Below are 22,511 nucleotides of genomic sequence, written 5' to 3' on the forward strand. Positions count from 1 at the left end.
CTGGTGCGGCGGTTTCATTTTTCGGAGGCGTTACCGCTGGACAAATACGCTACTTTCTAAAACAACGCAAGTTGTAATGAATCAAATGTAGCACTGAAAAAAAATCTGAAAATGATAAGATTCTTATGCGTTTCACCACCAAAATTTAAAACAACTGTTACTAAAATGATTTAATTTACTAATTAAATCATTTTGAAACCACATATAGTTATTTTTATATAGACTACAGTAAAACTCTAAATAACATAGCTGCTAGATATAGTTAGTACACTTCGTATAGTGGAAAAGACAACGTCTCTCTGTTTTGCAGTAATACAAGTTAATGGTTAGTTTGTGGGGCTATCTGCTCATGTAGCCAACATGCAGTTTTCTGCTTGACTCATAATGCTGCTTGTAGCTTTGAAAACCTTCATTGGAGTGATGGGTGGTGCTTCTTTACTTTCCATATTAAAACTGCTCATGTTTTTCTGGAAGCAGGTGTGCTACTTTATGCTTCACTTGGCCAGAGAAAATTGGTTGTTCTGCCAGTTTCTCTGGCATCTCATTAGAAGGACTTTGGACCAAAGGAACGCTACGGTGGAAAAGCCAGCGGCTATAAAAGCACAACATTTTAAAACCTTGTCTTTCCTAAATACCTTTGATTCTGAATGTCTACTGAACTGAAATGACGAAAATCTTTTTTTTTTAAATGTTGAGTTTTTACTTGGGGAAAAATTATTATTTTTTTAAAAACCATCAAAGCACAGGACGTACATTATTTCAATCATACAATGTTTTTTTTATCAGAGTTATTTCCGAATCTAATGAAAAAAAATAAATAAATAAAATTGTATCGAGATGCACTAGTGGTACTGGATTTGTTGATTACAAAATATGTCTGAGTATTTCTTGAAACAGTATGAAAATACCTCAAATTCAATTAGTCATATAAAATTCAATCACCCGAACACAACAAGTTCTCCCAGGCATTTTTTTAAATTGCTGATGAATTTCAAACCACAGACTTCAATGTACTTTATTGAGATTTTATATGACAGCTCAATCATTGCATAGTTGTCAAACAAAAAGGAAAAATTTGGCTTTGTTTCATTCCAAGAAGGTGAAGCTCAACTTTGCAAAACTGTTTCCCTACCATGATGCTAACACCACCATCCTTTATCAAGGCTATGGTCTGTTTAGCTAGCATGATATCCAATGCATTTTTCTGCCATGCATTTTGCATGTAGCCCTCAAACTTTAATTTATTTGTTTGTTTTACCCAGGTACATTCTTCCAGGTCTGGTTAGCTCTTACTCTTTATGGCTTTCCTCCAGTGTTGATTTTCTTCCTCCCACTCTTCCATAAAGACTATATTTGTGAAGTGCACTGCTAAAACATTGCCCTGTTAACACATTCTTCCTCAAGGGCTGCGGATGTCTGCAGCTCCTCCAGAGTTACCATGGGCATCTTTCACTTTTGGCTCGAAAGATGTTCTATGTTGAAGTTTGAGGGCAATGTTTTATCACTCAATACTCCTTTAAACTTAATCAACACCTTAGTCCCCACCTGTCTGTTGTGTTTCTTGATCTGTGCGGTGCTGTTCGTTCACTGACATCCTGCAATAAACCTCTGAGGCGTTCACAGAACAGCTTGTGCTCCGTCTGAACCCAATAAAGGAGGGAACGCAATTAACGGCACTGTCAGAGAAACGTGCTGAATGCAGGCGCACACAATGCCTTTCGAGACTGAACAGTTATGACGAAGACTTTTCTTTGCAAATTACTATCACACCTCATGACCGTTTTGGCAGATTTATGCAATTATTAATCACTACAACAATGCCTATTTTCTCTTTGACTGTTACGGTGTGTTGACATGACATGCTAACCTTTTATCTCGATGATCTTCATACCACTCATTCTTTTGGTTCTCCACCAACACCTCGCCTCCCTTTATGATCTGTCATAGCGCACACCTGTGATAGCTGATCAAAAGCCCAACCGTCTCTGTGGCGTGCAAGCATGTGTACGGCTTGAGCCTTCATGGGAATTATCCTGTAATTAATCACTGATTGTTGACGCGGGGGGGTGAGGGAGGGATCTGCAGGGTGTCTGCGTTCGCGTGGGTGTTTGTGTGTGTCTGATTGTGCACAAGACCGTGTGAAGTGAAGCCGTCTCAGCAAGAGGACAGGTGGCCGCGATGCATGGCCTCTTACAGGAATTGCCCCGGTCCTTCTCTTTAGTGGAGGCCAGTGACGGGTCAGTGCATTGGCTGAGATGCAAATGCACATGCACAAACGCATGCCAGTAGAGCGTGACGCAATAACACGAAGTGCTGTCTGCGGCGCGGCGATATTCGAGACGGGAGAAAACAGGAAACTCGGGCAAGTCTCCTCGGCCGAGTGTCATAACACCTCCGCTTTCCACTCGCTTTTTCTCTCTCCTCCTGCTGCACATGCTTACACAGACAAACACACGCCGTCGCACACACCCAGCCTCACACCGCCAGTCAGCCAGCCAGCCAGCCTTTCGCGCTTCACTCACACCCTCAAATCTTACCAAGTTCAGCTCTCCCTGCTCAAAGGCAGACAGGAGCAGCACGGCAGCCTGTTAAACGAGTTGAGGGAAGGAACAGCGGAGTCACAGAGAGAGACATAGACGGGAAGGAGAGAAGGAGGGGAAGGGGGGCTGAATGAGTGAAGGGAGAGCAAGGCAGAGAGAACACTGTTGCCCATATGCCGAGAGGAGCATGGGCGGTTGAGCAAGCTGGCCCCCACTGAAGCCTCCTGACTCATGGGAGCGTCAGGAACCGGGTCCCAAGAGAGCCTGGAAAACGCTGCCGGATCAAGCGTGGTGGGAGAAGGAGGGGAGAGGAAAAAACTCTTGGAAGGGGAGGCAAGACAAGCTGCAACGGTAGGCTGTCCCACTCAGCTGCTGTGCCGTGATGACGTCGGCGGGCATGTGACCCAGGGTCTCCAGTGACGCCGCATGGAGGGCAGGAAAGAGACGAGTTTTAAAGCTGGTGCCTTTTGGGTTGTGTGAGGGCTCTGCTCGCCTCCCCAACAACCACAGAACCACAGACGTGCGGCTCGGGATTGGTGTCTGAGGGCGACCTGGAGTGTAAATGGTTAATCGTCACGGGCCAGCACCAGTCACAAGGACGGCGCTAAGCAAGTAAGTACGTTCCAACCACACTGGCCAGGCAAGCCAGTCCGACACCATCTGATCTATCCGCAAAAGCGATATTTGCCTCTGCAATTTTTTTTTTCTCTATAAAACCAAACCTGGTCGTTACTTGTGGTCATCCAAATAGTTGATACGTAGAAGCATGTCTTGTGGATGGCTTTTCCATTTTTTTTCCGCCTTCCTGACACGCTGCGTGCTCTTGGTTTAGGACGTGTCGAGGGTCACAGAAACCGCAGAGGAACAAAAGTGGGGCTTGCTGAAACCAGAGGCAGCCATGGCATCTAACAGCCTCTTCAGCACAGTGACACCATGTCAGCAAAACTTCTTCTGGGGTGAGTACCTACGTTCGCCGATTCTCTTCTGGAAACAGGTCGGTTGCGGGGCTCGGGGTCACGGAAAGGACTCGTGGTGGGGGAGTTCAGCTGCTGATATGCGGATAGCTTCTGTGATGAGGATAAAGATCTTGGACCTGAAGATCTTGAAGGATTTGAATCCAGACGAGGATCAGCCGAGGTCACCGCCATCAATTTTTGAGCATTTGCGGTGGAAGAGAGAGACCCAACCGTCATCAAGACTTTTTGACAAGTGACCAAAAAAAAAAATTAAATCTACACTGAGAGATTCCAGTATTTACTTATATGCGGTGTTTATAAATATTCCTGAAAGAGGGAGATGACATGTTTGTGCAACGTACCCTTAGATTTAGAGAGCGATGCCATTGCAGAACCAAAAACAAAGGCAGGGGTGATATTTTTGACAGACGTAAACAGCCGCTGCGCAAAGGAGTTTACAGTTGAGCATTGGAACAAGATGTGGGGATTACTGGGCTGTGTGTGGGTTTATGTGTCTCTGTTGGGAATACAGTATTGATTAGGCTGCCAAGAGGGATCTGTAATCGCTTCCTAAAGCTGCTCGGTCGCTCCGCTGTCATCAATTAATCTGTTTAGATTTCCTCCAGCACCGCAGCGGCTTGAACCGGCTGACGGAAATTCGGAACTGAACTGAGCAAACTCATCATAAGCTCAGATTTAGAACAACCACTTCGTTCTGATTTTTATTGGACTTCTAAAAATAATTCCTCGCCTCGGATACTTTTTAATCCCCTCGTTTCTCTGTTTGAAATTAGGGGACAAAAATAACTCCTGAACAGGAGCAGAGGCTACCTGGGAAGGCCAACTTGCATGTTTCACTTAAGACCCCCTCCACCTCATCCCTTCCTGTAGATTTACTTTAATCTGCTGTGACAGCTCTTTTACAGAGTCTACTTCAAGGTTGCAAAATTAACCGTATTGCATGGATTTTTTTATTTTTTTTGCCAAATTGAAGGAAACAAATATTTCCTCCTGATGCAAGACCACCACACGTCTGCCTCCCTGCTCCACTCCGCAGCCTTCACTCGCCTTGTCCAAATCAAACGCATAAAAGATGTTTTGCAGAAGTCGCTCTGTGGTCAGCCACAGCTGCTCCGCACAGAAGCAGGCTGCAGGGACTGTGGAGAGCGAGAACGAGAAAGAGAGAGAGAGTGCGGGCTTTCTAACAATCACCGCCACCTATTAACGCTCTAACCCCCTCTGACCTTTCGGCGAGTCTCTGGGGCACGAGAGGACAAGAGAAGAAGAGCATGCTGCTGTGCATTCAAGTGTAGATCTCTGCGGATTTCAGGTAGAGACACTTTGAAGGGAAGGTGATGAAAGTGATAATTAGTTTAAGTGTAACGGCATTGCCGCTTGTTATTTAATATCAGGCCCGAAAAAACTCAGTCCCCCTAAACAAAAAAGAAAAACATGATTTAGTATGTTTAACATATCATGACAATTGCAAATGGCACCGTAAGTAGTTTTCCTCGAATCGCTTTGTTAAAATTCCCAATGATGCTTCATCTTAGCTTCGCTTTAAAAACTTCAAGTAAATCCGTTTAAATGGGATCACGTTTTCAACTCCTTCTGTTTTTGTGTTTCTTTTGGTCCAGCGACATTCGGTTTTCATCTAAACCCCCCACCCCCCCTGTTAGTTTTTTTTTTTTCCACTCTACACATTGCTGCTTATCAGGAACATTTTTAATTCAAGACCCAGCTTTTTATCCACAGCAATAAACTGAGCTGGCGAAGATTTCTAATTAAGCAAAGACATAGGAGAGGGATCATTAAAATTTGTCTTGGCATTTTGCGTCAGGCACTTCTCATTAAATCGCTTCAAAATTCATTTTTTTTCCATTATATCTCCTCATACTGGCAGATCAGATGGAGAGGGGCAGAATAATCGACAACACGTGTGGCACCCACTCAACCGCCACTGCCTCTCTGGGGAACATTTAACTGCCTATTTTCTCTCTTACAAACCTAATTACGTATAGACAATTAAGTCATGGGTAGCAATTATCGTTCAATAAAGTCATGCAGGAACAGTAAAGAATAATAAAAAATTGTAAAAAAAAAAAAAAAAGGAGGGGAAAAGAAGGCAAAGGGACCCGAGTCAACACGATCAAAAGCGAAAGGGGTAAATATCTGAGGACTCCATGCGGAAAACTTTACCCCCCCCCCCACCTCTGAAGAAAATCTCGGATAATTTGCAAGGGACACCGTATATGTATTTGAAAAAGGCAAGCTTCTGTTGCATAAGTATTGCCTTAGATCTAACCACAGGCCTGCTTCTTGGAGACATCTTAAAAGTGAACCAGACATCACCCCCCACCCCTCCTCTCTCATCCCACCCTCGTCCCAGCCGGGGAGCGAAGTGAAGCCCACTCATCAATAGGTAATTTGAAAATGCCAGAGGGTGGAGGGGGGGGAAGCGGCAGCGCTTCACTGGCTGCTACTGTGCAGCGGAGACTCTTCCCTCAACTCCGCGCTCAAAGGAACTCTTTTTAGCGTCTCTTAATTGTACCTCTGAGGCAAACTTGCTATTTAATCCCAGCAGGGTCATACTTGATGAAGTACAACGCTTCTGTTTGTGTTTGCAAACTGCCCGGGCTATTAAAACCTATTAGCCTACGCTTGTTCCTGAGGGGGAAAACAGAAAGGTTCAGAGTGTTAATGTGATCAGGATTTATTCGGAGATAGATTAATGTCAGTGAAATGTGCAAGCAGCGAATGGTGGGCTTGTTGCGGCCAAAACCTAAGCTGCAGGTAGCTATTACGGTCTGAATGAGAGTGTCATGGAAACACAATAACCTGTGATTTTAATGGGCTGAAACAAGCTATTCCCACTTTTTTTTTTTTTTTAGGAAACTATCTGTAATTTTCGCCCTTTCTACAGCAATGCTGCGAAGGCAACAAAGGTTAGGAGTAGGCATGAGTTGGTTTTCACACTATGTGGAGGGTTTAAAAGTGCCCTTCGCAACACAACAGAAACATTCTCTGATCACGTTCCTAATTTTTTAAAAGTTTTTGTAAAGTGATACGTGAGAAAGTGCCAAAGCAAGCCTGGATTTATAACTGTGTGGGTCATAAATTCATACAGTGACAAAGCGCTGACCCTGACAGACCGGTTGCTGTGCAATGGTGGTCAGTTGAGTTGAATAAATGAGCCTACGCTTTGGAAGAAAGACAAATTCATCTGTTTGGAAATAGTTGCAAGAAAAAACAGGAAACTTAAGGGGATGCAAGTACTCGTCACTCTTGTTGGCTCAGGGTCTCTGGGGATGTTAGGTTTGTAAAATGCCTGGATGTGTCTCGTTGAAGTGAAGTCTACCTTTCAAGTTTGAGGTAAATTAAAAAACTTCTTTTTTTTTCTGTTTGTGAAATGCTTTTGTGCCGACCGGCCAGAAAAAAGTGTCCCGAGTTTGGGAATCAAATCCCAGGAGGACTTTGTAGGGGGCAATTTGAGGCACCTGCTCTACCTCTAAGCACGATGAACCGAGCATTGTCAATGCTTTTATAGCATTAAGCCTGTGATATAATGAGACAAAATATCAGTGGATGGATTGGATTACCCTGCTCTGCCTACAGATTCTATTAAATACAGTTTTTAAAATCAATTTCTGAAGACAGAAACAAAGAAAATTACATTCTTAGTTCTTAATTTTAAAAATTCTGCTACTGTTTGTCCTCTCATGAGCTGGAATGGGGAAGAAGCACCACCTATCACTCTTAGTTTGTTAGCAGCTGACTGCGAGTGGCAGATAGCCTGACAAAATATCCAACTCCTATAAAAAATGGATCAAATTCTGCACAATAACCACTCAGAAACATAAGCATATCTCTCAAAATGCTAAAAATAAATAAATAAATAACAACTACATGTAGCTAACACCATTATTACTAATAATAATAAGTATGCTACATGATTTAAGCAACTGGAAAAATAAATGTGGATGTCCTCCATTATATAGAGGCAATTAGACCGTGTAATGTGTTGTGTAAATACAGTGAAACTTATTTTTACTCAATGTTATCGTTTCATGTGAATCTCGTACACATACACGGGTTAAATAGCTCAAGCTAAGTCTGCCAACAAAAGCTTGTGAAGAAGTGCTTCTACATGTAATTTAATGTACAGTAAATAACCTGCAAACGATTGGATTCTGTTTTCCTACCTAACTCTGAGCTATTAGTTCGTGGATTATCGTCCGGCTCCGGTGGAAGAAAAGGAACGGAGAGTTGTTAAAACAAATGAGATTACTCTAATCCCTGTAATATGAAGACTGTGACAACAAACCCACAATTCGGCGCACATTTTCACAAGGCAGCGTGTATTATCTTTCGTTTTATCCCAATACCCACTTGCAATGGGAGTAATTACACTATTATGATAAGGTGACCTGCCAGCTGACTGTTCTGCCTGTTGATAGTGTTGACGAAAGACTCACTTTTTAAACACCGTTACTGCTAACCTCTCTCTTTTTTGATTTCTTTTTAATTTATTTTTACAATTTTTTCCAAATCTTTTGCCATTTTTATTCAAAGTAAAAGTCTGACCGGTTTGATTTTTGAATTCTTGACTCCTCTACATGTTGCCAGGTAACCGTTAACCGGCGAATCTTTTAATGCGGCGCTTTTTCAGCACTTAGCGGGTTCAGGCCCTCGTCCTCGGCAGCAGCAGCATCACGCTGGGCGAATTACCGTTATCCGATATAAGCCCTCAGAGAGGAAGTAACTACCTAACACTTTGAAAATTGGTCTATCTTGGACCGGGTTCATTCTAATGAAACACAAGCCGCTTCACCTCGCTCTGTCCCGTGTCATGTCCTTCCTTTTTCCCCACCGCCACCCTCACCTTTATTTGCGTTTGATTCCTGTTATTCGATCAGCAGGCAGCTTTGGGCCGAGCTGATAAAGCGATCTCGAACCGCAGGGGAAGCTGAACATCGTCCCGCAACACCCCTCCCCACCCGTTTGGACTTTCAGCCTTTTCTATATTGAGAGGAAATATGGAGTGTTGAGCTTTCCCCGTGTTTGGATTCAGCTTGTAACGACGTGAGTAAATGAGAGCGCGGCCCGCAGCACCGGCACAAGGCGCTACCTGTTCTCGTCTGCGCCGGGGGGAAAAATGGCCAACTATTTCACCCTGTTTGGTTTAATCTGAAAGGAATGCGGCATCCCCTCTGACTCGGGATGGACTCAAACGTATATGTAAAAGCCTCCACTTTCCTTCGAAGGGTAGTAAAAAGAGCAGGAGATGGAGTGGCTCATCCATGAAGTAATTAAATAAGCACGCATGAGTTAATTTGATTCATTTCTAGGAATGAATTAAACTGGTATCTGGATTCTGAGGTCCACCTGGGCAGAATCTCTACTACTTCTAGAGGAAACATGAGCTGCGTTTCCATTGCAAATGCGTGCAAAACTTTTTCGATAGTCTCTTAATGTCGAAAAGGCACAATTTAGCAATTGGGGTGTTTCTATGAAATAAGAAATGCAATTAAAATCACACGTGAGTAAGTGATAAAAAAATCACGGCGGTGACAGATGTGAACACTTACATGAGAAAAGCCCCTAGGGAGCGGCGACGTATCCATCCACGGGAGTTTTACAGAAGAGCGTCGGCTTCAACGCGTTCAAATGTCAAACTCAGTTTTTGATGAACTGAGCGAAGCTGTGAGACTTCTGGTGGAGCCGTCTGTGCGCTGTCTCACGAAATCTGGCCTGATGCGGAAAAAGTGTTTCTATCGCAGCTTTGTGAAATGCAACAGTTTTGACATAGCTCTGAAAAACCACTTCATCCTAGTGGAGGCTTTTATTTTGAAAAACTTAAATTTTTCTTTTTTCTTTTTCCCTTCGTCAATCCAATTTGCGCAATTCAATGGTCCATGGAAATGCAGACCCTATAGTATTTGGGTCTTAACACAAATTCCTGCCACTCAGATTTTTTTCAAACATTTTCAACTCGTATATCATTTTCCTTTGCCATTCCACTGTTTTGGCCCGTCACACAAGATCCTAATTAAATACATTAAAGTCTTGACAAAACATGAAAAACTTCCATCAGCATGAATACCTTTGCATAAAGCTGGATATGTAGGAGCTCTACTGTAAAGTGTGTATGCTATGTGAGGACTTCGAGAGTGTGAAGTTTCTGCGTCAGGAAGATCTGTCTGCTTGATTAATGCGCTCACTCAAACTGGCACCTGGAACCAATCCCCCCCACTCCCTGATGAACCCCTTTGCCCGCCCCCATGTGCACTATATGTTTATGTGTGTGTGCATTCCACACACTCTGCCTGACTGAGGCTGAGTGTTGAGCAGGAGGCACAGATGGGACTGAGGAGGGGGCGATTCAGAACGGAAGAAAAGAAAGGTGTGTGCAGGGGAGGGAACAATAGGTGGACGTGCAGCAGAGGGTGTGGGGTGTCATTAATGGCACACAGGCCCCATCTCCTAATTTGCTCGAATTACCAGCCCACGCAGAGGGGCGGGGAGGGCCCCCCCTGCCAGCGTCGAGGTGTGAACACAAAAAATCAAATACACCTCAAAGTTGGGGAGCCCACCCACTCGACGACACCCACACAAGCCCTTTATGGTTTCCGACCGCTCCGTGATTCAACGACGCACGGAAGACCGACGTTTCATGCGTCGCGGATTCCGGTGGGAGAGATGTAGTGAGCAGCACACACAAAAAAAAAAAAACGGAGGGCAGAGATGCCCAGTAGCTACAGATTGGTCCTCCGTAGGGCTGACTCTTCAGAACCACCTCCCATATGGCACTGTCAAAGGTTGCAATTTGCCGTCATCAGCTCTCCTCGCTTACCTCCCTCCCCTTCCCTTCGGAGGTCCCCTCCCACCCACGCTTTCAGGAAAAGGGCGATGACAAATGCGATGGGGCGGTGATGCTTTTGGTCACCACAACAATCAGAGTCACCAGCGCCGCGCCACCTGTGGCATGCACACACTCACAGACACACACACCGGCACACACCGAGACTCGTTCAAGTGCATTCACCGACACCAAAATGAAATACGCCCCCGGGACACAAAGGGTGGAGGTAGTGGAGGGGGAGAAGGGGTATAGGAGTGTGTGTAGGTGTGTTTAGTGGGATGCTAGTCTTTGAACCTTTGAATCGGGTGTGTAGCTGACATTGACAAGTCTCTGGGGAAAGAGGGGGATGCGAGAAAAGGTAGCTCTCATTTGTAGAGTGGCCTGTAGAGAGAAACAAGGAAGGAGAGAGAGAGAGAAGGAAAGAAACTGAAGAAAAATCTTCTGATTTAAATGTTTTATTTAAATCTTTAACCTATGCAAAGAAACAATATAATGTAATGATTTTTTTTTTTTGCTGGCTCTATTTCCCTTGAGTAAGTTATACATCTTTATACAGAAGTAACAAATCTCCAAAAACCTTTTAAATTTCCCTTTAAATGAGACTTCTTATTAAATACACAAGACTACTAATCTATAAGTCCTAACCTTTGGCTGTGATGTATGTAATGCGCCAGTTTGACATAATGAAGCTTACAGCTGCAAGCGACCGTCCTCCGCTGCGGAGAGAGAAGTTTATTCTCTGCTGCCAGTTTTACAACTACTGGCAGACTACGATTCTACAACGTTGCAGAAAATCAACGTCAAGGCTTCATCACTTGTCCTTCTGTTCGCTGATTGACCTGGTTGAAATTCTACGTGAGAAATCAAGCTCAATGAGAGAAATCCCAGATAGAGCACTAAAGGGAGAGGAGAATCAAAAAGAATAGCATGAAAAGACAAAGGCTACAGTTGTGTGTTTGAATTTGTTTTTTGTATTTGTGGACAAAAAAATAGTGACCGGAGATAAATACGATGAGATTTTCAAATATTTACTCTTTTCAAACAGATGGAAGCACACGTTTGTATATATAAATTGTTTTAAACAATCAAGCTGAACAGGATGTGTGCCGACAGCGAGATGCTTTCTCTATATCACAGGAGATGAAGTTCAGTTTATTTCATGAGCAAAATGTCAGTTGTGCGTAAATAACTTTAGTTTCCAACCAGGTTTTCTAGAAAAAGCTCTTCTGTCACCAAGTTCAGACCACAGAACAGATGAACAAATGAACTTAAATCAAATTTTGAAAAATGTACGACCGATAAAATTGTGAACGATACATAAAAGCAATCCTAAACGTATATAACATGTGCACCTGGAGAGGTATCGTTGCAAAATTTATAACGTATGTTTTAGTAGCAGAGAGGTCCTGAGCTCAAGTTTTTTACACCAGCAATTGTAAAAACGGCTAAAACACACCTACGTCCACGCCCACACACCAAAGCTAGCTTTAGCGATTCTAACTGCCATTTTAACTCTCACAGCGGCTAAGTTGTCTTGTTTTTGCATCAAATGTCGCAAAATGTCCCGTCACTTCCCTATTTGTGAACTATCAAAACGACAAAATCAACACTGAGCTGTATCGCAGCTGTAACACTAAGCCCTTTGTTTAATAAATGTCCTTTATATTTTAAATAATTTAATAGTTTTTTTTAGCTTCATTCCCGTGTTTCATTCTAGTGTATCATCATTTCACATTGTACCAAACCGTATCGTTCTGTGTAGTTTTGTTTTGTATCATAGCTTAACTTGATGTATTGTATTGGATTCTGCTTACCTGATGTGAATCATGGCAGGATTGGTGAACTCAGTCGCATTGAACCCGACCAGTGCATCAAGATGCAGCCTCACTGTCTTATATTTAAAGTAAATGGGAGAGAAAGTTACAGAATAAAATTGTTTTGTCAAAATGTCTTTTAGAATCCCGGCCATATCTGGAGAACTGCAGCGTTAGCCTGGCTTATTCTATTACCGAAACGGGTATATAAAGTTATTTTGTCTTTTCCTGCTACAACTTTCTTAAGTCTGCAGCTCTTTTTGCTTAGAAGAAAAAAAATAAAACACAGTTTCGAACTACTCCTGCAAGGACAGCAATGTTACCAACCAGCAAAAAAAAAAAAAGGAAAGAAAGAAAAAGAAATCCCCTGAGTTTCATTTCAGGTTGTTTGAAAGCACTTTCCTCTGACTGACTGGGGCGGAGGACGTCTTTTGAGAGTTTTTCTCTTGTTTTTGTGTTGATCCGTGAGCTGTTCCAGTTTACACACTCTCTCAATCAAATCACACTGCTGCTCCGACAGGCTGCTCTGGCTGATCAAAGTCCATATACATACGTACAGTCTGATCCTTGCTGGGGTAGGCTTTCAGTCTGGAGCTGAATCCTGTCACTCACCCAGACAGCTGCTCTCTTACAGTCGTCTGTAGTTGTGGGGGGGGCGGTTCCTCTTTTTTTTGCAGTTAAAAGTTTTCCTTCAACTGTTACTCTGTTCATTTTATTTTGCGTCTTTCCTCAAAGGAAATAGGTCTCTCGCTCTTTTTCTCTTGTTCCCCTTGTTGGACAGAGACCAATAACAGGCCTTTTCCACTTTACCTCCCGTGATGCTGAATGAGCATCCCAGAGGAGCAGGAATATTTTATTAGAGTGATATTTTGAAAGCTCCTTTTCTCCTCCTGCCTTTCTTCCTCTCCCGTGAAGGAGTCCTGCGATGCTGCGACACTGCAGCATATGTGTTTGTGCGAAGGAAAAAAGCTCACACAGAGCAAAGATGATTCAAAGTCACAGCTAAATGAAAGGCTGCGAGCTCCGGTCTATTGAATTGCATTGTTTTCTTTTTAGTCCTGCTTGGGAGGAGGATTATGGCGGGAGCGGGAAAAGAAGAAGGAGAAGAAGAAAAAAAGCCCAACAGGGACAGAAAGTGAGCGGTTTGGTCTCTGGAGAATTAGACTCAACACAAACAAAAATAGAAGTCAGACGGTTTTTGCTGACAAACATTTTTTTAATGCAAGGGTGTTTCTTTCGGGAAGTTTGCATCATTTATTTCGTCTTTTTTCATTTATGAGAAGGCTGACATTTCAGGATGAAAATGTAGTCGGTGGATCATTGGAGACAGGACCGTCCCAACATTAATCTGGGGCCCTGAGCGGAATGCAGTGTGGTTCCCCTGTTGTAGTTAAACCCACCAGCTACTAATTACCAGTTCTTAAATTAGCAAAGTTTCATAATTTTATTTTAAAAAGGCAACAAGTGGTTTATAAATTATTTAAAAACTGTACAACAATAAGTAAACTGTGAGACAAAGTTATTTCTCTTGTTTATTAATTTGGTTCTGGCAGTCATTTCTGGAGTTTGGCTCAATTGGAAAGGAGCAATGGTTTAATTAGTATATATGGAAAATTGTCATTTAGTGATAATTTACTTTGTGTCTATTAAATGTGACCTCTCATACACACAATTAGCAGAATTAACAAGAAAACTAGCAATATTACAATTTTGAACCTTAAAATAACTGTTGGGAGATGAAAAGTTTTGTCTGTGTGAATACGACTGGTACATTTTCATGTCCTTAGATTATAAAAATAAATTAAAATTTAAAGAATTTTAATACTTCTTTTATGCTTGCTACTCTTGAATTATAAAAGCAAATTTTAAAATAGGATCATTCTTCAGCAAAATAACCACAAATTAGAACCTTTGAGAACGTCTATGAGAAGCTGAGAGCTCTTGGGGGCCCCCTGCTGATTTGGAGTCGCAGCTTATTTTGCTCATGCCTAAATTTGTGCCAAAAAGCTAGAAACTAGGATTTGTCTCATACTAATCAAAATGTTTTCCTGTGTATGACTACAACTAGTATACTTGTTAATTCTGATAAATACTTTATTTAAATCTGTTTAAAAAAATAAAAATAATAATAGAAATTGCACCCACTTCGCTCTAAAAGAACTGCCAGGATCATTTCGTTTACGTAGAAAGATGGGTTTCTAAAATGAAGACAACTGCATGCTCCTTTAAAGAATTGTATGTCAAATGGTCTTTGCATTATATTCGTCTGTTTTGCTCTCACGCAGAACATATTCTTAGATTCACTTCATTTGCACGCAGCCAGATAGATCAACATGCATGAGTCCTGCTGGACCCAGGCATGCTGAAGCGGCGAGAACAGCAGAATCGGTCTCGCTGGTAAACAAACAGAGCGAGGCTGCTGCAAGTCTTTGCTGGGCCTCCAAATTATAGCCTGGTTAACCAAAGTCTCAGAGCCCGTCCCTTTTACTGCAGCGCACATGTGTGCAGCATACACACCCACATGCGTTTGCCTGCATGACCTGTGCGCATTGAAGGAGGCCTGCATTAAAAGCGCATGTGCATTCAGGTTGAGGGAGCTCGTCTGCGCGACAGTCGAGGCCAAGAGTGGAAGGTTTTATAGACATTAGCGAGGCTGAAAGCGAAGCACCCCCCGAGGGCCTGTAATAAATATTACCCAATCATCAGGCTCACAGTGTGAGGTTATTACTGATGAAAAAGAATCGTTCGCAATGTAAACACGGGTTTAATGTTTACAGCTTTTAACCGTGTGTATCCGCTCTCTGAGTCTTTACTGGCAGAAGTTGGTTTCCGTGGCCTGAACCTGGTTCAGGGTGGTAAATGATAAGGCTTTGTGGTTAGCAAGTCATCAGACAGCTACCTCTGTTTTTTGGGGGTCGGGGGGGTTCTTTCCCAGAATGATGCAAAAACAGAGCCTTCTTGGGGATGCAGTCTCTTAAACCATGGTTCAGTGAGAGCAGGTTGGAGTGTTTAGAGCTTCTCTAATTGTGTCTAAATGAGTTCTGCAACTACTGGGGACAGTTTTCAGTTCCCCGGAGGATTCACAAACACAGCAGAGTGATCTACGGTGCCATAAAATCCAGTTAAAATATTTAGGATGATCGGTTCTCGCAAAATGATTGGTCATAAATCTGGTGCTTCCAGAGTGTATTCCGAGCGGACAATTTAATTGTCAACTGGAGACCACATCCCAACAACTCCGTTGCCAGAGAGGGGGATATTTAATGCATGTGACGCTGAAATTCTCAGCTTTGCCATAATGCAACACCGCAGAATAGATTGGGTTTGAGGGACAGTGTTTCGCAACGTAATTGATGTTCCTCGTGGGACCCAGCAGTTGATGAGACTCTGCTCAAGACTCAATTTAGACTCTATAAAGCTGGCGTCATCCGAGTCTTGGCTAGGCGCAGAGCAGACATGACATGAAGTCTTTAACAACCTCTGGAATAACCCGAATGCATGTGGAAAATCCTGGATCATAGGTCACACAATCAGACAATGATCATTTATCTCCGGGGGAAATTTTGCCAAACTTTGACGCTGTTTCCTTCATTAAATCTGTAATTTTTCCAAAGATGTCTGCAGCTGATTTCTTCCGAGGACATCTCAGGCTGCAGGCTATGAAAGTGAGCTCCATCCTCTTGTCATTTTTCTCCACACGCCCACCTTGCAGTGAGTCATTTCTGACCAGTCGCCTAATGGGCTCAGGATAATTACAGGCTAAGGTTTAAGGCAAATGCCAATCTCTGAGAGAGCTGCGTCAGCCGAGACACTCTGAAATTAACTCTTTCAGCAAAGGGAGCAAGACCTGGCGTAAGCAGAGTCTTCTTGGGGGCGATTCTGACATGTACATGGGGGGGAATTCAAACCCCAGTATGCGCGGCCCCCGGACTGCGTACGTCAGGTACGTTTCTTGGGATTTGCTCCAAAGTAGACTCAGAAAGGATAAATAGAGAAGGAAGTGAACTCTCACAGAGTTGCTTTTCGGCTGTTGTCTCAGAGTTGGAAACATTCACTGGATCTAATGGCAGTTTCAACATTTGGTCGGTGATATTTGTGGCACCCCTAGTAAAGATGAGTACAAAACCTTAAAATAAGTCAGTCTTTTACTATACGGGCATCATCCTGTGAAAATTAAAACACAACTTTAATTTTAGAACATTTAGTCTGTGTGTGTGTGTGGGGGGGGGAGATCCATGTTTGACATAATGATTGGCACCCCGGACGATCCCTTTTGTCTACATTTGTAATGCGATCAGAGTTTCTTGGAAATTCTTATTAGTAATCCAAAACTTCCTTTTTTCTGGGGTATAAATCTGATGTGAAACTGAGGTCAGTTTCTCTCAGGCAGACAAGCAACTATGCCATCCAAGTGCGGCAGATGTGTTTTTCCACCACAAGTCAGAAACAAGAAAGCAGCTACACACCTAAGCCTGCCAATGTGTACAGTCAGATCCAAAAAATCAAAAGTTTCAGTCGACTGGCAATGTGAAAAAAAGAAAGCTGGACGAGGAACTGCATTTATCTTGCCACCACGCATGGTGAGAAGGATGTTAAGGGAGCTAAATATACAATTACGAGGCATCATCTACATGCCAAATGGTTGTTGGCATGTAAAAGCATTTTCCCGAACATAAACAAGTGGAGTTTGCTAAATACTATAGGAGTTTAACTGAAACCATGTGCTTTGGTCCAGTGAGACTAATATTGAGTGTTTTTTTTTTGTCCAACATTCCACATGGGTTTGGTGGGAGTATGTGGAAAACAACTTAATGCCCAGGAATGGTAGAGGATCAGTGATGCTGTGGGGCCATTGTGGATCCACAAGTCTAGGTTTCAATGTGCATGTCGTCATAAACTGTTGAAATATCTGATTACTTTCATCCTGCAAGGCCATGAAATTTTTCTGATACCAATCTAAAAAACATACTGACAAGCCAACTCAGAAATGGTTCATCAGACAAAATAATCAGCAGCTACTTCATGGTCATTTTAGTCATCAGGCCTAAATCCTACAGAAAAACTGCGAGGTGTGAAAAGAGGAATGGTCAAAGATCCGTCTAGCTGTGATTCGACCTTAAAGTCTAGAAAACTAGGTGCTGAAAACAAGGTATTTCTTGATTTTTCAGTGTTAGGTTGTGCTACTGAAGTAAAAGCTATATATATATTTAGGGCTTTTCACTCATCTTTAGCAAGGGTGCCAGTAAATGAAGGCTTTCTTTCACGGACTGACTTATAATATACGTCCAGTGGAGCTGTGCAAGCTTTGACGGCGGCCAAACAAAACATACGGTAAATTTAATTCAAACTTTAAATACCCCAAAACTAAAATTGTGCATGGGACATTTGCAGACGTGGGGTGGTTTTTGAATGTTTATGTCTGTGTGCAATTGAGCATCCATGATGGCATCCCTTCTCACATCGGTTTGGGTCCAGTGCTCCTCAACATTCCTCTCACCTATCTTCCTGTATATACATACATATATCCTTTCCCAACGTCTCCTTCCTTTTTCTCCCTCATTCCTGCCTCTGCTTGTCCTTCCAGTTTCCAAGCTGCGGCGCTGGAAATGGTCAAGTGATAGCCGATAGGTCCCCTGCGAGTGCCACCGCTTGTCTGCCTTCACGCCATGCAGTCACTCTATCTGTCTTTCCCCGTGTGTCCATAGCCCACATAAATCATCATCAGTCAAACTCTACGGACAGGGACAACAGAAAGAAATACCCCTCTGTGAGTGCGGTGTTAGTTTTGCCTCGCGTAATGTACGCTGGGGCTAAGCGCTCTTGGATACATGAGAACCGCGTGTCTTGCAGATGTACTATAAATATTTTGGTACTAGCCGGCTAGTTTGCAGGGAGGAAGTAGACCAGTGAAATACACAGAGGAAGGGGGAACGTGTAAAGTGGAATGTTGGCCCAGCCCAACTGTCTGTATTGTCTTTAGCACCTACAGATGGTCTCGGTCCAACAAAAACGCTCTTTACAGGGGTTCCTGTTCCCAGTCGGGGTCTTGTACCTATCCAGGATATGCTGCTTTTCCTGCGAGCAAATCCGCCAAACCAGTCTCTGAGCGGTCATAGTTTGATTAATAGCATAATCATGGGTGATCGACGCGTGCTTCGTAGGAAAAACCTGCGGAGTTTACTGATGCTGTGGTCCAAATCGATGAAGGAACTGAGCGTAGCTAGTGCTACAAAAGCTGTGAAGGGAAAGGGGAGGTCAAATATGGTTGGCAGGTTTAAAAAATGTTTGGTCGCAGCAATGTAAAAGACATCTACAATTTAAATGTGAAAGAACTGAACTCCCTGTTTGGCATGTTTCTGGCCCCAGCCCCAGGCACTGTCACCCAACCCCGTGAAAGAGCAACACAGACACATCAAAAGTGAGCCGACACGCACGCGCGCGCGCGCACACACTTTGACAGCAGGTGGTGTGAGACACGTCAACAACTAAAGGTTCGCTGGCAGACTCAGAGAGAGTTCTCGGCTGTGCTCTACGGTCGCTCAGATCTATCATTGGGGCTCTTTAATGGCAGCCTTCATCACATATTACTGCCTTATTTTCTCCTCTCCATCTTCTAGCCCGCAGAAGTTCCTTTTTTGTTCCTATTTTTAAGTACAAGTGATCTCAATTAGGGACCTCCGTGAAGGCAGTAGGCGGCAGACAGTCAGAGCAATAAGAGCGGGGAGGAAATTGTCTTTATACCCCCTCCTCCAGACTCCCATCCACCCTCCTGCCACAAGCAGCGAGCAGCCGCCCCCTCCTTGTCTCCATTTCGTTTAATGCTCCCCTCTGCCTTTGCTGAGTAAAATATCAGACGAACTGTGCCGGCGCGGCCTCCTTCAAGTCCTGTACAACTTTCTGAAAGTAGTTACACATTAAAAATGCCCAGACACACAATCATACTAACAGGCACGCCACAGAACGTGCCATCCTCATCCCAACGGCTCACGGTGATGTCACAGGCTCGGTCAAAAACAGTCATTAAGGGCTTAGCTCTGATCTGGAATCAGCGCGTGGATGTGACTCGCGTCGATGAGGTCAGGGCGAATAAAGCCGAGGCCCGTCGCCGTCCTCTGCCCGGTTCACCAATCGGCCCGCTATCTGTGACGCTACTTTCAAGGCGGCACGTGTGTTCTTTTGGGCTGATTGGCTGGCGGACTGGGTCTTTGGCTGGTTTTGATGCAGAGCCCGGTGGGCTCACTTGATTGGCTTGCTGGCAGGCCACTGGGCTGGTAGCCTGCCAAACGTGGAAACATCCCGTTAGAGCTGAAAAAGCCTGGTCCTCGTCACTAGAAACCTATAATTTAGCGTCTTGAAAAATGCAGCACTGTGAAATGGATCTTTAATCCAAAGTCTTTAGTGAATGCACTTTTTTCTTTCTTTTGAATGATGAGAGTGCACCGTGTGCTGATGTAAGAAGAGGGTGCAAGTAAAAATAGGGTTTATAAGTGCTCTTATTGTTTTTCTTCAGAACCTAAACTTCGCTAAACTGCGTGAGTGCAGAGGCTTAGCATCGTCTTTGGATAACAAACCATGTTGTAGTGGGCTTTCAGGAGATCTTAAAGCATTTGATAGTGTAGATTATAGCCTTGTTTTATAAAGGCTGTTTCATGTGAGCTTTTTGTTACTGTGTGTTGAATTGTTTTTTAATCTGCCTACATGGGTGAACCCGGTTTGTGTCTACAGGTAACAAGAACTGCAGAGGGAAGGGTTGCTCTTGGGACCAGTTCTTTTTTTTCTATTTCTAGTTCTTTAACTAATCTTGAAGAGGTATAGATCTAGGTGTGTATCAATTGTAAGCATGGTGTTACACACTTATGCACACAAAAGTGTCATCTTTATAAGCAGAAGCAGAGTCTCTTCCATCGCAATTCAATCCTTTACAAAGTCATTTGGCCAATGTGAAACTGGTGCTTAATGGCAAAAAGACAAATCATGGGATTTTCATGGGCTTTTGTTCAAGTTAATAAATTGCAAACTTCAGGAATTGGTTAAGTGAACATCTTTATCGCTTAGAACAGTAGTTCATTAACTGTGGTGGCACTTGGCTTGCTTCTTAGCGGTTGGTACTCATTATGTCGGTATTTGTTTGCTAAATACAAAATAACTGGCTACTTACTGCACGTGGTGTTCTCTGAAGAGAGAACGTGGGTCTGGGAATGACATCCAACAAAATTTAATCAAATCATTTCGGCTCAACGTTTGGAAACCAGTGTGGTTTGCTAATTGTTCAGTGACCAGGCAACTACTACTAACAACACAAACCGAAATAGTAAATGTTATTCCAATGTAGGAAACTGTTTCTTGATCATGTACAAAATTAAGCTAACCTGCTCTTCAGACTTTAGCTCCCCATTGATGGAAGGACTTACATTATATAGTTAACTTGGAAACAACTTCCAAACCCGGAATAGTGTTGCTCCTTTGATTCCGTTCTGTTTTTAGGATATTTATGGGGTTTTTTGTAGTTATTGTTGTAGTTATGGACTCTGGCATTAGAAGCATTGGATCTCCATGGGTTAAACCAAGTACAGTAAAAAAAAAAAATATATATATATATATATATATATATAAGTCGCACGTGTTCTGCTTGAACTGCAGCATTGTGTGCCATGCTGTCATCTGTTCCCAGTGAGGAGTTGTTCATTGCGAACTTACACTGATCCCTTGAAACATCAGAGCGCTCACAAGCAGAGCAGAGAGACATCTCCGCTTTGTTTAGCTCGCTGTCGACATAATAGACAGCGGTTGCACATATTAGCAGTTCACACGGTGCCGCGTCACTCCGAGCGGGACTGACAACAGAAACTTTTCCTCCCCGTTTGATAATCTCGACAGGAAAATTAGTCACAAAAGCGTCGGCCGACTTGGAGCTTTTTTCTTTTTTTAAAAGAAAGTAAATAATCGAAGCTGGGAGGCAGACATACAATATTGCCATAAATCACACGGCGCACATCTCCGCTCAACGCGGCACGCAGTGGTTCTCAGTGACTTCTCCTACTGTGCGATGACTCCGAGCCAGTGTAACACAGTAGATGAAAAACACACACACACAAAAAAAAAAAGAAAAAGCGGAGGGAGAAGATCCAGCTGCGCGCCAGGCGAGCTGCAGACCTACTGCACGGTTGAGCGGCTCCATGCTCGATTCATTACCGCATCCTGTTAGTGGCTGTTAATGCAGGAGGAAGATCGGTCAGGTATCTTGTAAAAAATAAAATAAAATTAAAGGTGTATACGTTAAATATTTTTCTTTTTCCTTTTTGGGGGGGGATAAATCTGCCAGAGCGAGGTAGAAAAGTATTAATTTTATTCAACAGCATATTTTTGTTACATTAAAAAAAAAACCGGGGGCCTGTCTGCTGTCTCTCGCGGACATCAAACGGTGAATTTTAAGCTCACGTGGAGGAGCTGGGTGGAGGAGCAGGGTGGAGGTGGAGGTGGGGTTCGGCCTATAATATACCTCCGAATGCCAGAAAGCAGAGCCTCGCTGCGTGAATGCGCAGCGTATCCTGTACTACCGGGAGCTGGAAGACAGATGCTGGATGTGCAGCGGGGGAAGCAAGGAAGCAAAGCGGAGTCAGATGGGACAAACACTCTTTGATGAGCCGAGCTTGTCAGGGCTAAGGTCACGACTGGCTCAGCTAAGGAGGAGTGAGGAGAGGGGGGCTTGACTGGGAGGCAGAAACCGGACAGGCCCTGGATGGACATAAACGAATATAGGCATGAAATATTATGCCTGATTAAAAACCGTTTTTCAGCTGGTTTAATACCTGCACACCCAACTGAATTCCTCCTCGAATTGGATGTCAGAATTAAAACTAATAAATCTGATTGAGCTAATGGCATGAAATAGACTCAAGTCGCTGTTGATATTTCATCTCGGAGATTTCCACCCCATCCGTGACGTGCTCCCCAAAATTGCATTTGAGCTTGGCGGCCGTCCACGTCGCTCCACCACGTAGTAGCCTATATGCGCCGGGGCGAAATTATCCCCGCTTGAAATTGAACTCCGCCGGAGTAACTGCCGCCACGGTTCCTGCAGAGGCCATGTTTATGACTATTACAGATTTAATTACTACTATTCACATTTATTCATCCATGAATTTGTTAGTTGATCTTTTGAGAATGTTTGACAATGCGAACCATATTTCTGGTGTTTGGGGCACGGCCAGGGGGGAAGTGTAACTCAATCACTTTTTTTTTTTTTTTTTTTACCTCCTCCACTTCATCCTCACAACGAGGTGCCAGATGCATGTCAGCGTTCTCAGACTACATATATATATATATATATATATTCACA

General features: G+C 43.4%; 1 protein-coding gene across 5 annotated transcripts in view; it reads left to right on the forward strand.

The window, feature by feature from the left end:
* Positions 1-2,110: 2,110 nt before the first annotated feature.
* Positions 2,111-22,511, forward strand: part of runx2b (RUNX family transcription factor 2b) — a 61,510-nt gene continuing 41,109 nt past the window's right edge. Inside the window, exons 1-2 of one of the 5 annotated variants that reach the window (XM_028040253.1) lie at positions 2,111-3,152; positions 3,373-3,496. In XM_028040253.1, the coding sequence (XP_027896054.1) occupies positions 3,439-3,496 (58 nt within the window). In that variant the 5' untranslated portion in view covers positions 2,111-3,152; positions 3,373-3,438. Of the gene's footprint in view, positions 3,157-3,372; positions 3,497-22,511 lie in introns of all 5 variants that reach the window. The other 4 variants (XM_028040252.1, XM_028040249.1, XM_028040248.1 and 1 more) reach the window with 4 other exon arrangements.

This window comes from Xiphophorus couchianus, chromosome 15 (assembly GCF_001444195.1).
Source record: "Xiphophorus couchianus chromosome 15, X_couchianus-1.0, whole genome shotgun sequence".
Taxonomy (NCBI): domain Eukaryota; kingdom Metazoa; phylum Chordata; class Actinopteri; order Cyprinodontiformes; family Poeciliidae; genus Xiphophorus; species Xiphophorus couchianus.